Consider the following 17615-nt stretch of genomic DNA (forward strand, 5'->3'; position numbering starts at 1 on the left):
CACACTTTTCATTGAAGCCCTTTCTTAACTTGCCAAACATTCGAATCAATTTCAGGTCATCTTTCAGAATAATAAAGGTACAAAGATAAATCAAGGCGGCTATAACTTATGGACACATAGATGATATAGATCATGTCTTCAGTCCAGGTCTCCTACTACTCTTTTTAATCAGATTGCCCACCCCCTCGCTGAAGTAGCCTTTCAAATTCAAACACAAAAGAGGTGACTTAAAATAATTGATTCTGCTTTTATGTGATCCATTACAATAATCAGAATCACAATTATGCTTTACTGAAATCCAATAGTCTGTTCCAGGAGAGCGGCGTTCTTCATCTTTAATGCAAACTGGAAACTGGATCTTCATTACTGAGGCTTTATAGAACATAATAAGACATTCAGAAACATTCACTGGAACCATGTGAGCGCAAACAGGATGTAATGTAGGCCGATTTCACAAACAAAACAGAACACAAAGTAAGGAGATGCTGCTAAAGTCGAAGACGCCGCTGGTACCGTTTTCTGGAGAGAGTTTATCGTAGGCGTCTTCGTAGATGTAGTTGCGTCGGATGGTGACATTGATGCCATCGGGGAACGGCCCGTCTCCTTGCACGTCATATTTGTCGACGTAGATTAACCTCTGGAAGATCTAGAGGGCGGACGTGAACCCAGCGACAGTCAGTAATGATCCTCAGAGTTCAGACACGTAGAACAGGAAACATGTTCTGATACCTTCACCCTCTCCTCAAAAGGAACAACAAAAGGCAGCTCGGTGAGGATGGCCAGATGTCTCTCCTCGGACACGGATAGCTGCAGAGGCTCCAGACCAACTGCAGTAAAACATAAACCGATTTTAAATAAGATTATAAACAACTTTTCCACTTGTCAAGATACACTCAATTTTTTACTAAATGTTTCTCCCAAATACTTCATGGAAGACAAATTTTAGGAATGAACAATCTGTCAATTTCTGATCGAGTTTGTAATTTCAGAATAGTGGCACATTTGGTTATTTTTACGAGTTTGCTTTCCTTTTCGTGGCACTACTGTGGCCAATATTATTTATTAATGTGGTCGTCTGTCTCTGTCGCAATTGTCTGTCCCTCACTCTGCGCTGTTCTTGAGTGTGAGACAGTGAGTCTGCAATATCCCCACTGAGGGCCAAATAAAGGTATTCTTATTCTAATCTTACTTGCTCGTTTCCTGCAACAAAAAGGATTTACATAATAACACTATGTGGATATTGAAATTTTCTGATGGCACAAACCTTTGTGGAGTTATAGTACGGTATAGTATGGTATCAAAGAACGCGAGTAAAATCTGTCGGCATTTGGCGATTGGTGTGAAGGTGGACCCACCTTGGTGAAACAATGCTAGGGAAACTTTTAATGCATGTTTCTTTTTTAAATAATACACTTGAAAGCAATTCTTAACTTTCAATTTCATCTATGTAATATTAGAAAAGCAGCTTTTAATGTTTTGATGGTATGATGTCATTTCCTGTCATGTTTGTAAATGTTACAGTACATCGTGAAAAATGTGCTGAAGCTTGATTTAAAGAAAATTGTGAATCAAATTGAAATTGAAACTGAATTTTTCCCTAAAACTGTTGAGCCCTAGCATGTTTTGACTGTTATGTTGTGTATCTACTAGTTAAGATACTCCACCTAGCAGCCTTCTGCACTCTGTACACGATGTATTTTGCCTAAGCCCTAGCAAACCCAGCACTACAAGGCTATCTAAACTATTTTTACCATTAAATACAATTTTTACCATTTTTCGAGGAATAGGCTTCAAAATAGGCCTAGGGCTTAAGGGGTTTAGAAAACAGGTTCTAGAACTACATTTTAACAAAATAAAAGAAAAGAAAACTGTTATTTGAGCCTTTATGCAACTTATGAAACTTTGTTTGGGCTCATAATGAACCAGAAGCCCTAAAAATGTACATTCCAAAAAATTACAAATGTGCCTAAACATTCTTCTTCGTTGTTTTCCTCTTATCCAACAAGAACGTTAGCCGTAGCTCGAGTTTCAATCATTAGTGGCTCGTGCTAGAGTTAGCAGAAGCTCGGGCTAGCTTTAGCAGAAGCTCAGGCTAGCGTTGGCAGAAGCTCGGGCTAGCATTAGCAGAAGTTTGGGTTAGCACTGGCAGTAGCTCAAGCCAGCGTTAGCTGTAGCTCGGGATAGCATTGTTCTACAGTTGGTATTACCGCTATTAACGTTTATAGACTGCAGACGTTAAAGTGGGTTGGGACATGCAGATTTAAGGTGGTGTGCTTATGCTCGACGTGTTGTACCAGCTGTTCTGACCATTACAACATTACTGAGTTACATAGAAAAGCATACTGAAGATAGCAAAGATAAATGTGGTTCTGAATTCGAGAAAATCTGAAAAAGCATGCAGAGTCATTGAAAATAACTCAGTCAAGTAATTTTCTTGATTCGTATTTTGATATTTACTTTTTTTTCCCATTGGTAACAGTCCAGCTACAAGGTGTAATTTCCATTTTACTTTCCATATAGCTTTGGTCACAAACCAGCGTTGGCACGTTGAGACTGTTAGCAATAGCTGCTCTAACAGCAGAAGCCCACTCACCCTACATTATCCTTCCTAACAGCTAAACACTGTGATTAAGACTGTTTACAAACCAACCATTAATGGCATATCTGTCCAACAGCCTTTTAATAACACTCTTTTAATTAACTCATCTGTGAGCAGTCTGTCCACTTGCTGAGATGTATCCAATAGGCTAATGTTTGCTTAAACCCAGAGTTTGGACCATTAAGCGCCCCCACCACCCTCGCTTCAAGCCACAATCACTATCCTACTCTTCACCCTTTCCCATTCCAACTACAGCTCAATTATTCTGCTCAATTAGTCAACCTGATCTGCATTTTCCCATCAGGTTTCCATCTTTGAGGAGAAATATGGCCTCGGAGTGGTCAATACGGGCCTCATTTATCAGCCTTGGGCTTGTCCATTTAAGGAAATGAGAAAAGGCCAGACAAACACACGGAGCAGATGTGGCTGAGTTCATCAGGTACTCTCACACTAATTGAATTTATCTCATACAGCCTGAGCGGCATTAGGGAGATCATACACACATTGTTATATGCCTGTTTTCACACTATACATCACAGGCATGTTGTATGGCTCAAAGTGAGCCTGCCTAAGTGTTTTCGTTCGCTTGAGGTTAATGGAGGCAATGAAGGGATGTGTTTAATCGGTCTTAGTGAGAACAAGGAAGGTTAATGGCTTTGTTTAGATTTTCTGCAAATAAATCTGAGCTTAGGGGAACTTAGTGTGCTTATTTTTGCACACACAAAAAACAATCTTGAGTGATTTATCTTGTAAAAGGTTTGTTTTTATCATGCAAAATTCAAATAGGTTAAATCACCATCAAGAGTTGACTGAAGTGGCCCGATTCGACCCATTCTGCGTGTTCTCCACACATGTCTTGCTGACGGGACATACAGCTGAGTGACCTGGACAAAAAAAACTCCTGATGATTCCCTTACATCTAGATGAAGGATACATCTATACGCACACAAAAAAACCTTTAATGCTATAAATCAAAGACTATATTTGAAAAATTCATTCTAATTGACTGAAGTTTCACACTGAATCAAACAAAAATGCAAAATAGAGATAAGAAGTAAAAAAAAGACGACAGCTGAGTACCTTATCCGCTCGGATGTTGACCTCCTCAGACAGCCAGTGACCTGCTGGACAGAAGGGTCGTCTGATGTCACGAGCTTTCACCATCTTCACCAAGTTAGTGATGACCTGCATTGTAGATCAAGCGCACCCATCACGTCAGCATAAACTCGCCCATTACAACACGAAAATAAATAAACAAGTTTTCCCACAATATTCTCTCGAACAGAGATGAGGGGCTTTATGGAAAAAAATCAATTTGAGAATATGGCCATTAATGCAGCATTTATGGGAGTATAAAAGAAAAACGAGCTGCGCCGTTGCTCAACGTCCAGCCCTGTTAATTACCAGCGAGGTCTGCTGACATCAGCCATCGGGCAGGGGAAGCAAAAGCCTCACCGTTAACAGAGCTACTTGCAGTTAATGGCATTTAAAAACAAATAAAATCCATTTTCTTTCTTTAAATAGATGAAAGTGGTAATTTATCGCTACTCTGCAACAGGATTGCTTCATTTTGCAGTAGAGATACCAATAAACCCAAGGTTGACGATCTCTTGGAAATATTGATGAAAACAAGCCTAGAAATCTAGACGAAACATAGCAGTAGCTAAGTACTTGCTCTGCATGCTAGCACGCTCGATTGTAGCTTCAGAAGCAACAGTCTACCATTGGCTCGGCTGAGTTTAGGCCAGGCCAATCAGAGCGCTCCGTTTGTAGAGACGCTGAAGCAAATGTACAAAGATACAGTTGGTTTAGGAACAGCGCTAATTTAGAATGACTGGCATCAACTTTGGACAATTTGGACATTTCTTTGAGACATGAGTAGATAAGAGGTACTTAAATCATGTACGTTCCAAAAGGGACGGTGTCCAGCCGACTGGTTTCCATAGCGATTAATACGTTGTGTTGTTCTGTGCTCTGATTGGTCCTATATTCCACAGTTAGACCAATTAAAGTTTACATGTTTTCTTTGTGAAATTGATTAATTTGAATTTACTTAAAAAAACAATACAATTGTATTTATTTGTTATGGGTATCAGTGGTTCCCCTAGAAATGTCTCGTGCCATGGTGCTAGTTGACTGGGTGGGGGTTTGCTTTCATGTGTCACCTGGAAGGGGGGGGGGGGGGGGTTGCTTCCGTGTGCCGTCCGTGAGAGAGGGAGGATTTTGTGGCTCTGGAATTCCTGTGTAAGGTAAACCCTGAGTCTTTAAGTTGTTTTAACTAAGAATCTTAGAAAAGTTGAGTCCTTTCCACAAAAATTTATTTGATCTAAACTTCATTTTTGGTTCAAATCAGGTAATTTTAACAATTAATTTGAGATTTTCACACTAAATCTAACACACATTTACTGTTTAATTGCATCAATATCTACTTATATTTTTGTACAGATTTAATTAAAATTTTCTCTAGATTTTACAGAATTTTAAATTTAAATTTACTTAATTTTATTATGTGTTATTTTGTTCCCTTAATTTTTTTAAGTAAACCCTATTGAGTTTTTACAGTGTACAACTGATCTGTCTATGGGTCGTGGCCAGGTTATATATTAAATATATAAGGTGGCTTGCCAGGCTAAAGGAAAACTACAACAAAACTTCCAAACATATTAATAATTGCCTACGCAGTTTTAAAGCTCAAATGTGCTCCAACTCTTGAAGAGGTGTTTTATCCTCTCTAGGTGGCCGACTAATCCGACTGAAGCAGCTAGCTGCTGCTTCATTAACAGCACATCTCTTATCTCTGATGATGTCCCTAAACCAAAACCCTCAAATCACAAGTTTCTTCTGCACATGTGCCAGCAGCCCTGGTGGTAGCAGGCTGCCTTGTTGCTATGGCGAGTTACAGCCATTTGAATAATGTCAACGGATGTCATTGATGTGATAAAAGTTACAGCCAGTCCATTTCCATATAATACCCCCAGCTGGATTATTCCAATCGAAACGTTCTCCTTTAAGGCGCGTCATTTTCATAGAGCGGCACTCAATCACGTCCAATCACCAGGAGGCAACGGGAGTGTGCAATAACGGCAAGTGCAAAATGCTGTACAATGTGCGTGGAGATGGGTCTGGAGCAGACCTAGCCCCTGACTCTGGGAATGAATAAGCATTCCTTAATTAGCCCATCGGGTTAAGTGCAAACCTTAATGGGCCTTTCCCAAACTCCGATGTGACACCGTTCTCCAAACATGGCCAAGAAGAAAGTTCCATTAGCAATATTAATACAAGCTTAGTTGATCATTTTCATTCAATTAACTTCTTTCAATTAAATAGATAGCTCGACAATGGGGGTGATAAAAGATGGAGAGGGACGGCTGATGACACCAACCAAACATTAACGTGTTAGGGGTCAGCGGCGTTAAACCAACTGTAAATCCCAACGTTCAATTTGGAAAATGCATTTTCCCTGCTCTTCACTTCTTTAATGGGTCGTTTTAGCTGACAAAGAGGCCTCTGAGCAGATCTTTTATGAAAACGTGCTTTTTTTGTGTGTGCATTCGACACCTTTCACGGAACTCACTTTTAGATCCCTCTGTGCAACGGCCAAGAACAAAAAGAGCAGAGTTAAGAGCTGGGTGAGAGAAAGAAGACAGAAAAAGGAGGAAAAATCAAATAAAAGATGTAGAATGAGAGAGGAACTGGGTTCATGCCATTTTCTGCCTCATTTCCTTTGAGTAAATAACCAATGGAGCTCTATCTTGTCTTTGCCTGCTCATGCAGATACGGCTGATTTCCTCTAAAAGATAATCATTACACATCTTTACGTCGGCGCACAAAGAGACGACACAACAATTAGGTCTAATCACCATGGCGTAAATAAACATAAAACAAAAAAATGTGTCTTGGATCTTGCTAAATATGGAGCTACTGCAGAGACATTTATTATTATTTACATTTTAAATTTTTGTTATTTAGAGCAAATGTTCAGTTTCATTTATAAAAATAATTTTTATTGTTATGCTCATTATGGGAGAATTTTAAATATCATAAATAAAACATATAATGTTTATGCTGTGAAAGAATGGGGGTGCTTAGCACCACTCTTACTGTATCTGGGATTATATCTGTTTAGATCCTACCGCTCCAGCAGGTGGCGCTGGCTCAAGAGCCAAAACTGACTTTCCCCAGCTTAGTCCGTACTGATGGCACAGCTACTTTGTTTAGCCGAGCTACGTCCAAACGACAGAACTGTTCAGGCCCTTTAGGTCAACGATGTCACTTCCTGTGTCCTCCATCGTTTTCCTTTCAGAGTGCTAATTTTTTTCCTACATGGTGCCTGAAATAAGCTGAACAAACATTAGCCGTTAGCATGTTGTGTGGCTCTACTCCAGCCACTTTATAGCAACTTTATAAGGAGGGACCGGCGGCGCCTGTGCTCGGCAGCCTCGCCGGCCTCCGTCAGTGCGCCCCAGGGCAGCTGTGGCTACACTGTAGCTCATCACCATCAGTGTGTGAATGAGTGTGAGAATGGATGAATGATAAACTGTAGTGTAAAGCACTTTGGAGTCCTTACTCTGAGAGGCGCTATACAAGTGCGGGTCATTTATCATTTATGTCAAAAGTTTTTATCGACCTGTTCCCGTGGTAACAGGGAAAACCTTTCTCGAGATAAGTATTGCTATTATTTTATCACCCAGCTCTACTTTTAGGCAAAATGTTTAAAAGATATAAATTATATTTAGAAATGCAAGAATTTCAGGTGAATAAAGCTGCATTTAAAGAAAAAGGAAAGACAAAAAAATCCACAAAAGCTTTTGGAATTAAATGATTTAAAACTGATTTTCTTGGTAATAAATAAAAATTTTAAAAAAGTTTTTAAATGTGGGAGTCTCAGTCAACTAAACAATTTTATCTTCAACCTCTAAACCTGAAGTTGCCAAACAAAAAAAATTAATAAAATGTTTCAACTCAACGTTAATCAATCAGGTCCATTTAATAAAACCAGTAAAAAATGAGAGGGAATAAAAAGTGTACCTTAAAGAGCTGCACCCAGCGTTTCTGCTCAGCGTGAATGCAATGCTGGACCTCGGCGTTCGTCTTGACGCCGACGCTACGAAAGGCAGCCATGTACTCCTCTCTGTGCTCCGCCTTTGTCTCAGGGTAGGCCAGTTTGATGATCCCCAGGCAGGCGTCTCTCAGACAGCGGGACAAAGTCACCAGCTCCAGGAGCGTGAAGGGCATCATGGACGAATGGATCTGACCTGTTCACAGGGGGAACGTGTCTTCAAACAGGTGCTCATGTAAACGAGGGCATGTCTGCAACAGCTACGGTCCTTTACCATCCATCTCATGCCCAAAGAATTCGCTGTCGTGCACCGAGATAAGAGAGTGACTGAAGAGAGAGCTGAAGAGATAGAAAAGGGGGATGATGCGGTTCGAGTCCTCAAACGACATGGGAGACCCCCGAGAGATCAGCTGTAGCAGCGGCACCATGGAGCTGAGGAGACAAGCAGACATGACACCAGAAACATGGTGGATGCAGAAGGAATTAAGAGGGTGTAACGATTCACCAACTCACCCGGTGATCATTTTAGTTTTCATGGAAGTTATCAGGTGCCAGAGATGCCTCAGGAAACGTGCGTTGAAAGCTAAGCTGTAGAGCAGCCTGCAGAATCAGAAACAGTAGTTTTTATTACGTTTACGACCGTCTTCAACCAGCATCAGGAACAAAAATCCATTACAGCTGTTTGGAACAACACAATTCAATAAAAAGATCCTCTCCCAAACTGGAAACGAAAGAAGGAAAATAAAGACACTGACCTAATAGAGAATTGTCTTGGCCTTTCTCTCCTTTTACACTTTGCGGGGGCCAAAAGGAGATTAAACGAGCCATTAAGCTTTATTTAGGCAAGGCACCCTCCATTAGTAAACTAGTTGCTGACGAGGATGCCCGACTCGGGTCATAAACAGCCCCCTGGCTTCCTGCTGGAGTCCCCATTTAACTTAATGGCCAGGGACAATGGAGGATGGAGGCGGGGCTCCCGGGTCCTTGCTGTGACCCCTAAGCTCTAGCATGCTTCCACACTCACCCTGATGCTGGAAAGATCCCAAATACCTTTAATACTCAATGAGTTGTTGCACAGAGGTGTGAAGCTTCTCTTTGTTCAAGTGTGTGTGTGTGTGTGTGTGTGTGTGTGTGTGTGTGTGTGTGTGTGTGTGTGTGTGTGTGTGTGTGTGTGTGTGTGTGTGTTTAACTGCTAAGCTCTTCACACCGAGGGTGGGAACAGGTGACAATAACATGGTGAGTTAGGTAATATGCTGAATAAAGTGTGCTTGTTTAGGACGAGCAGCATCAACAGAGGAGAAAAGATCAATTTAGTACAATTTACAAAATAATTTATCTAAAAATCTCACTTTGGAAAATGAATATTAGCGGCAATCTGTCAGATGAACACCGGAGAGCGCAGACCATCTGTCAGTGCAACGAGGCTCAGAAGAGCCGCACGGGGCAGCGCTGGGGCCAGTACAAGTCACGAGGGTGTGTGATTGAAATGAGAAACAAAGCACTAAATGCCAGCTGACAAGCTGATTTACAGCCGGAGAAAACCCAAACCCCCCATTTCAATCACGGAATGAACCGCTAATAAACAAAGTCAAGACATCAACAGAGGTGGTGTGTGTGTGTGTGTGTGTGTGTGTGTGTGTGTGTGTGTGTGTGTGTGTGTGTGTGTGTGTGTGTGTGTGTGTGTGTGTGCGTGCGTGCGTGTGTGTGTGTGTGTGTGTGTGTGTGTGCGTGCGTGTGCATGTGTGATGTGTCTTGGATCGTTTCATTTAGCTGTGATAAAAGAATCAGCAGATGAAATAAAACCCCTCCAGTCGGATTCAATTTCAGTTTCGATCGAGTTTCACAAACTCTCTGATTCAACGTTGTTATTTCACGACAACGTCAAAAATCACAGGAATTAAACAAAGTAAACATCGATGCCTCTCATCAAAGGAGCCCGTTAGCAGCCAAGCGTCGCGTCTGGTGAAAACAAACTACCAAAGTAAAACTGCACCAAATATCTAACCTCTGCAATTACAGTAAAATGACACCAAATTCAGGAAATCCAAATGAGAGTTGGATGTGCAGCCAGAACACGGCCCTATAGGAGGTTTTACATATTTGTTAATAGGGCGGTGTTCTGGGCTGACTGCACTTCCCTCTCTTTTTTTTTTTTTTTTTTGCTGTAAAAGCCGTAAATCAAGACCGGGATGCAATTTGCTCCCCTTAGCCTCTTGTAAAGCTATCCCGTCCACTCCTGCAGTGATTAATCTTTCTCAGCCAGCTAATTATTTTGTACAGATATCCAATAATGATGGAAGGACGAAGGACGGGATTTATGATAAAAGTGGACAAGAGGAGGAAGCTGTAAAAAATGATGAAGAAGAAAATCCCACCCAACAACTGGAAACCAGTTTGAGATCCTAAAAAGATTGCTGCTTTTATGTGTTTAGATGAGTTCGAAAAAGATTTGTAGAAAAATACAACCTTTCTTTTTTTTATCTCCAGCTCAGTGCATCATACGAGAACGATTGGCTTCACTAATAATTAACTCCTGCATGTTGACCATCTGTGAAGCTCAGTCTAGCTCACTTCCTGTTGGCTAGCTTTATTGTAATCAACCAAAAACGGGCTAATTTTCAGCTTCCCTGACATCCCTGCTTCCTGTGCTGGTTGTAAATGCCGGCGTGTGCAGCTCAGTTATTTATATCACTGCTTGCAGCGCAGAAACACTTAAAACACCATTTTCCCCCTCAGTTGGGTCAGTGTGGAAACAAGAGCAGATCCTGATGAGAAATGGAAGATTTTATCTATTTATTTTATCGTTTGAAACACCCTCCTCCAATTTTATACCTGACTTTTGGCACCATGAGACGATGCTGCACCATGAGCGTGTGACAAATGGACGCCATCATGGTGAAAACGTCCTCGCTGGCCGAGTCCCTCCACACCAGGTTCAGCAGAGCGTTGGTCTGCTGTTTGGTGTCCAGCTTGCGGACACATTCCTCTGTTATCAGCTGCACAGAAATCCGGCTGTCATCCTAACAGAAGACACAAGAACAGGTTGATCTGAATGAGGAACTATGAGCAAATCCCTTTTTGATCCATTTCTAACATGCATCACTTATTCTACAGTAGCGGTTATACATCCAGCGTATGTCCGTGTACCTGCATGGGTAAAGGCTGCATGGCATCATCATCATCGTCGTCAGAGTCGCTGGTCGCTTCTGGCTTGCTGGTGCTTTCCGACACCGGAAGTAGAGGCAGCAGCGTCTGCAGAGCTCGGAGGTACAGCAGGTGACCCTCCTCTGACAGAGAGCCTGTCAACATATAACCGTCGTCTTCTTTACCTTGAAGTCACAAAGTAGCAAAAAGGACAGATCGGTGTCTCACGTACCTAAGTAGTTCTCCCCTGCAGAGAGGACAAAGTAGAAGAGCCACGGCGCCTGGTTCTGCGCTGCTGAGGAAGAGTCAACGGTGGCCTGGAGGGAGCTGAGAAAGGCCTCGAACGGGAATGAGAGACGGCAGTCGGACAGCGCCGGGATAAAAAAGTGAAAGATCTGTTCGGTAAACGGCGCAGAGATGAACTCCTTGGTAAAAGCTGCAAACACAAACTGCCTGAAAGCAAAACAGCAAATAAACAAATCATTAGAAGAATAAAGATACTAATGAACCAGCATGATAGCTGTGTGGTTTAAAACACCCTACTCCACATGGTTGTTGTTCTCCGCGCTCCAGACCAATATTGTCTCTAAACAGAGCTGCTTTGTGCTGCTCGGTCACTCGCTGGTGGGCCAAGTGAGATAATTAACTGTTAGAATCACCGTGTACACAAGTCGCTCTGGCTCCCGCCTCGCCTTTCTTCAAAAAGAGAAAAGAACTCCTCCTGTCGTTTGTTATTAAGAATGTCTCAACCTGAAGGCAAACAGCTCGACTCTCTGTGCTGCAGCACGAAGACCAGTCTGGGGCGACTTTTATGACAGATTGTAAACGACCTCTGAGGCAATTACAGCTTCACCAGAAAGGGACAAAAAGAAAGTTTGTCTGATTAGTTTAATGGATGATTTTAGAAGAATTCACAGGAGACAAAGACGTTTGGTGCCTGCGGTCGGACACTTATCTTCAGCAGTGTTTGCTGTAGATACTGGGAGGTCTGCAGACAGCTTTTCACACAAATTCTTCCACAAACGTGTCAAATAGTTCCGTGTGTCGTTACTTATGAGACGACACACGTGAGCCCCACATTCCAAAAGAACTTCCTGCCTCTATTTGTCTAAAGTTGTCCGCCTTTAAAAGCGTGTTTCCTGTTTGGGTCTACCTTGCGCCTTCTGTGCAGGTGGAGTAAGTAAAGTGCAGAGGTTTGAGGATGTGCTCCAACAGTGTGCTTGCCAGAGGGATAGAAGGAGCATCGCTGTACTCCAGACTGGAGGGAAGTCTGTGATTTACAAGAGCATACAGCGACCTGTAGTATCCTGGTGAGGGGACAAAGTGGAAAATACGGAAAAATATGAGTTAATTGGTGCAGAATTTGTGCATTTATTCCACTAAAATGTTAAAAATTGGTTTTCTTACCTTTCTGAACCATATAGTGCAAAATCTGCTCACGTAGAGAAGCTACATAGTTAGCATCTGGAATAACAGGAAGATAGGTTTTCTCTGTAGAAAAGATTTCTAGCATTCGCATGGGAACAGCAACGTTTAAACTTTCATCGGTGCAGTTATCCAAAAGCCTGAAGAAAAAGAAAAAAGGAAAACTGTAAATTTCTTTAAATATTCTACCAGTTTTCAGCATTTCTGTGATGACAGATTCTCTTACCTGCAGCAGAAGCCCAAAATCTTTTTGATCTGAAACATACAAGTTTGCTTCTGCGGGCCGACTAAGAGCTTCACAAACCGACTGTTGTGTTTCACCAGGTTCTGACACAACCAAATCTTCAGAAGAACATAACGCAGACACAGTGTTAGGTGCTAATCTGTGAGATCGTCAGTGTTCCAAGTGTGAAGTAAATGTACATCCTTACCAATCTATGAGCATCGATACTTTGTCTGTAGAAAAATATAAGCTGCCTGGATAAAAGGCAGAGAGCAGCGCCATCCATGACCTGTTGAGCACCCCCTGCCTTCGACTGGCCGGCGCACTCATCAAACATAGACCTCTGAATGGCATACTGTTAAAAAAAAATCAATAAATTTACACATTACACAAACAACATCAAAATAAAATGCCTGACTTAATTGTTTTAAACATTTAGAAATTAATCAATATTCAGAATGTCCTCTGATACATTTAACTTCAAAAGCAAAACAGGGAGACCTGAATTAAATGGATCATACCTTTAGAAACTCAGAAGGGTTTTAAAAAAGCAGCTAAAAACAATAATATGATTCAAACTAGGTTAAACTGGATGTTTCCAGAATGAAAGTTGATTTAAGATAAACAAAAATTATTCATTTAGCAAATCCATCTATTTATTTACTGAGACTGAGTCTGGGTGAAAGGGGGTAGTCTTAGATCCTGAAACCCCCTCCCACGTCTAACCTACAAACACCTCCCTAGAAAACTTACAGAAGACATGTTTATCTCATACTCCAATTAAAATAGAAAACAACATCAATCCTCTCAGAGATCACAAACGTTTGGCGATCTGGATTTTTTGCTTCAATCACTACCAGCATTCAAAAGCAAACATAAGTCGTCAAAATGTTGCTTGATTGGTTAAATTAGCAACTTTTCATCTCAGATCTACTTGTTTAACTCGCGATCCAGTCTGCACAAAGCCATGTACTAGATGCAAAATAGAGCCACATGATACTGTATCTGCAGACGTACCTGTTGTTTTAAGTCCTGGTAGCCACGGATGTAGGACTGAATGATGATAGCGTTCTTCAGTCGTTTTCTTTCATCCTAGGCAATTACAGAGTAAAATATATCAATATTATAATATTTTGAAACTCATAGAACCAGGAATAATTCCAGAATATGACTTATATATTAATATTTAAAATCAGATTTCAAATTGACACACAGTGCACATCTTTTTTTGTTTCACAACTTGTGTCTGCTCTTATAGGAATCACAACTATTGCAAGTTTAGAGGTAAATCAGCACTTATTACTTCATTTATAAGGCTTATAACAAGTTATTAAGGCAACATCAAGTGTAATAAAACAGGATTAATTTAAACTGGTTGTATGTTATTAGTGTTTATTGCCACATAATTGAGTTATAGCTTGTTTTTTTGTGACAGCAGAATTTACTTAACAAAAACAAAAATAACTTCAATAACAATTGTGTTTTTATTGAGTTAACTGGAGATGTTACCTCTCTCTTCTTTCTTTCTTCTTGAGTGCGATGCAACAAGGATGCTTTTTCCTCCTGAAGAGCAAAACAAAAACGTTTTATGAGACAAATACATGCTCCATGTTTTTGTTAAAGATGATTAAAACCAAATGAAGTGATGACTCACCTTTTTACTTGCTCCTCCAAGTGATACCTTGGGTCTCGTTTTGAAATCTCCCTCAAAGCTGAACATTGTTAGACTTTTCCCATTGATTGACTCAGAAGCTTTCACCAATTTCTAAAAAAAAAAAAATAAATATATAAAAAAGAAACCAGTATATTATCCAGTTCTGATTGACAAAACAAGTCAAGATGAAATTAAATAAAACGAAAGTAACGTGATGAACGGTGATGTATCTCAAACTAGAAATAAAATGCCGTTTATTAAACGTATAAACATGAAGCTGCTATGTTTTAATTATAGTGGATAGCGTGAACGTAAATTAATTGGACTTTGAATGTTTAACCTGCAGTTTGGCTGCAACAATAGTTAGCATGACTCAGCAGCTGTCAGGGGTTTACCATGAGTGTTTGAGCTCTCAGAGGTGAAGTAGAAACGGAAACAATAAAACACAAAGCTACTAATAATGTGAAACGGCGGCAAGGAGTCATATGTGTGCGTTTAACCGGGTTTTCTTTACGTTAGCATTGCTGCTAACTAGCCACGAGCTAGAGTCAGGCTAACTTTACATCTTTCTATCCGGAAGTCTCGACATAGTTTAATTTAAAAGATACACGTCTGAGAATAACTCACGGATAAGCCATGATTTGTTTACCTTTTAACTCTTGAATTACTAAGTGAAAAAAGAAATACTGTGAAGGTTGTTGAGGTAAAATCCAAACGTCAAATCTTCCTTTCCTCCTCTCAGGAAATCAACACTGTACACCGAAAAGAAACAGACAATTACTTCCGGGTCCATCTCTTACTTCACTGCTGATTGGATAAATTCCACGTCGATTACGCATTCGACCCGCCTTTCAACGAGATCCATTGAGAAGGTTCTATGCGTGTGGAAACGTGAGTTCCTATTCTTGATGGGACATTTTCAGTCTACACACCTTGGATCAGCCACTTTTAGGGTTAAAATAAATATTTTTACCCTACATAGATCAAACTTAAACGTGTTTAAAGCCGTAAAATCTACTTGAACTCCGAAATAAAACCAACACAATCTATGAAGTATCTTTTCATAGAAAATAAGCTGCGGTAATTTTGCAGTATGAGTGCCATTATTATTATTATTTTTTTATTTATTTATATAACATTCTCGCTGTTGTTCAGCAGATTTTGGCACTTAAAAAAATGAAACGTTGTTTCATCAATGTATGTATGACTAATATGCATGCAATCCAATGACTGCAGCTATATGAAGTTACGTTTGAATGGGAAAACTAAATATAAATATAAACATTGCATGTTCAAAAGTTGGGGTGGTGGGATGGTGGGGTGGGGGGATGTTGAAGTAATTGACTGCTCATGGATGTAATTTTCACTTTAGAAGTGGAGGGGACACGGGGGGGGGGTATCTTTACAGTATGTTCTAATGGGAAACAGGCTTCAACACAAACGGTTGTTTTCCACTTGGTCCTAGAGCTCAACCAGTGTCAATTTAATATAGCGTAATATTGTTTTTGGATGGTAAAAAGTGCAGGGGTCAAAACTTAACTTTTGAAAAGGGGGGGGGGGGACCCCCCCTCCCACCCCCAAAATTACGTCCATGTGACTGCTAACTCATAAATAGGTTTATAAGTGATGTGAAAACACATGTAAATGTCAATATTAGCAGATTTCTCAAAATCATCTTTCTTTTTTGTATTCATGTATTTCATTTAAATTTAAATTATTCTGATCTACAAATACTCAAATCCATGCCAAACTTCTTTAAAAACAAGCTACTGAATTTGAGGGAAGGAAACTTAAAAGAAACACCCGCGGTGTGTGAAATGTATTTTTATCATGCACATTAAACTATCCAGCACAATATAACTCATGTTGGCAACCAACTGATTGCTTCTATTCATTCAAAACAGCACTGTTGGTAATGATAATTGATAAACCTGCACTTTCAGAGGCAGTACACACATTTACACACTGATGGTGATGAGCTACGATGTAGCCACAGCTGCCCTGGGGCACACTGACAGAGGTGAGGTTGCTGAGCACAGGCGCCGCCGGTCCCTCCGACCACCACAGCAGGCAGTGATGTTGCCCAAGGACACAACAGCAGAATTTTCTGCCAGGATCAATCCTGCAACCTTCCGATACTGGACAACCCACTCTACCCCCCTGAGATACAGATGTCCCACTGCCTGGCCAAAAAAAAGTTTCCACCCAAAACAAAATATGTCACACACTCTAATATTTTGTTGGACCACCTTTAGCTTTAGTTGATGCATTTGCTGAATCAAGATCAACTTCTGCAGTGTCACAAGATTTATTTCCATCCAGTGTTGCATTAATGTTTCACCAAGATCTTGCACTGATGATGTTACCGCTGCACAAAGCCTTCTCCAGCACATCCCAAAGATTCTCAATGGGATTAAGGTCTGGACTCTGTGGTGACCAATCCATGTGTGAAAATGATGTCTCATGCTCCCTGAACCTCTCTTTCACCATTTGAGCCCCATGAATCTCGACATTGTCATCTTGGAATATGCCCGTGCCATCAGGGAAAATGGAATAACCTGGTCCTTCAGTATATTCAGGCATGGACGTAATTTTCACTTTAAAAGTGTGTGTGTGTGTGTGTGTGTGGGGGGGGGGGGGGATCTTTACAGTATGCTCTAATGGGAAACAGGCTTCAACACAAACGGTTGTTTTCCACTTGGTCCTAGAGCTCAACCAGTGTCAATTTAATATAGCGTAATATTGTTTTTGGATGGCAAAAAGTGCAGGGGTCAAAACCTGACTTTGGAAAAAGTGTGTGTGTGTGTGTGGGGGGGGGGGGGGATGTCCCCCCTGTCCCCCACAAAATTACGTCCATGTATTCAGGTAGTCAGCTGACCTCATTCTTGGAGTACATTCTGCTGAGCATACAAATGCAGCAGCAACCCCAGATCATAACACTGCCCCCACAGGCATGATGGGCGCATCACTTCTTATCCCGATGCACCCATCACTCTGGAACAGCGTCCATCTGGACTCATTAGACCAGTTTTATTAATGTATTGGACAGTTCTTAACACAGTTTTAGTCATTTCTGCAATCTCCTTAGATGTTTTCTCTGCTTGATGTCAATGATCTGACCCTTCTCACACAGACTAACATTTTTCCACGATCACCAGATGTGTCTTTCCACATGGTTTACGAAACGAGAAGCAACTCATTGCACCAGTTGGAGTTAAATAAATGAAAGGTAATTGTCCAGAATGACAGTAATTATCCAGTAGGAGGCTCGTACCTAATGCCTGCAGTGACTTTTTTGGGCCATACGTGTGAGTTGGCTAGTCTAATACTTAATCATAAACCAGCATGGTCTGATGATCTGCAGGTGGGAGGGGAACCAACTTTACTTTTTAGAGTATGTTGCTGAGTTTTAAATTGTTTGAACATTATTTAAAAGGTTCCTTTTTTAATTTAACCTTTTAAATTTGCTGAAAATTGCAGTACAATTATTTTTTGATTGATTAGTTTTACA

General features: G+C 40.8%; 1 protein-coding gene across 1 annotated transcript in view; it reads right to left on the bottom strand.

Moving 5' to 3' along the window:
- ube3c (ubiquitin protein ligase E3C) overlaps positions 1-14890 on the bottom strand; it is a 31492-nt gene extending 16602 nt beyond the window's left edge. The window contains exons 1-18 of the mRNA XM_015954632.3: positions 14754-14890; positions 14105-14215; positions 13960-14013; positions 13468-13542; positions 12659-12805; positions 12454-12569; positions 12210-12367; positions 11956-12109; positions 11035-11255; positions 10806-10957; positions 10491-10678; positions 8172-8258; positions 7933-8090; positions 7628-7854; positions 3680-3784; positions 3396-3483; positions 730-827; positions 514-646 (exon numbers count right to left, since the gene is read on the bottom strand). Coding sequence (XP_015810118.1) covers positions 514-646; positions 730-827; positions 3396-3483; positions 3680-3784; positions 7628-7854; positions 7933-8090; positions 8172-8258; positions 10491-10678; positions 10806-10957; positions 11035-11255; positions 11956-12109; positions 12210-12367; positions 12454-12569; positions 12659-12805; positions 13468-13542; positions 13960-14013; positions 14105-14170 — 2227 coding nt within the window. The 5' untranslated portion in view covers positions 14171-14215; positions 14754-14890. The remainder of the gene's footprint in view (positions 1-513; positions 647-729; positions 828-3395; positions 3484-3679; positions 3785-7627; positions 7855-7932; positions 8091-8171; positions 8259-10490; positions 10679-10805; positions 10958-11034; positions 11256-11955; positions 12110-12209; positions 12368-12453; positions 12570-12658; positions 12806-13467; positions 13543-13959; positions 14014-14104; positions 14216-14753) is intronic.
- Positions 14891-17615: the final 2725 nt, after the last annotated feature.

Source organism: Nothobranchius furzeri, chromosome 7, assembly GCF_043380555.1.
Source record: "Nothobranchius furzeri strain GRZ-AD chromosome 7, NfurGRZ-RIMD1, whole genome shotgun sequence".
Taxonomy (NCBI): Eukaryota; Metazoa; Chordata; class Actinopteri; order Cyprinodontiformes; family Nothobranchiidae; genus Nothobranchius; species Nothobranchius furzeri.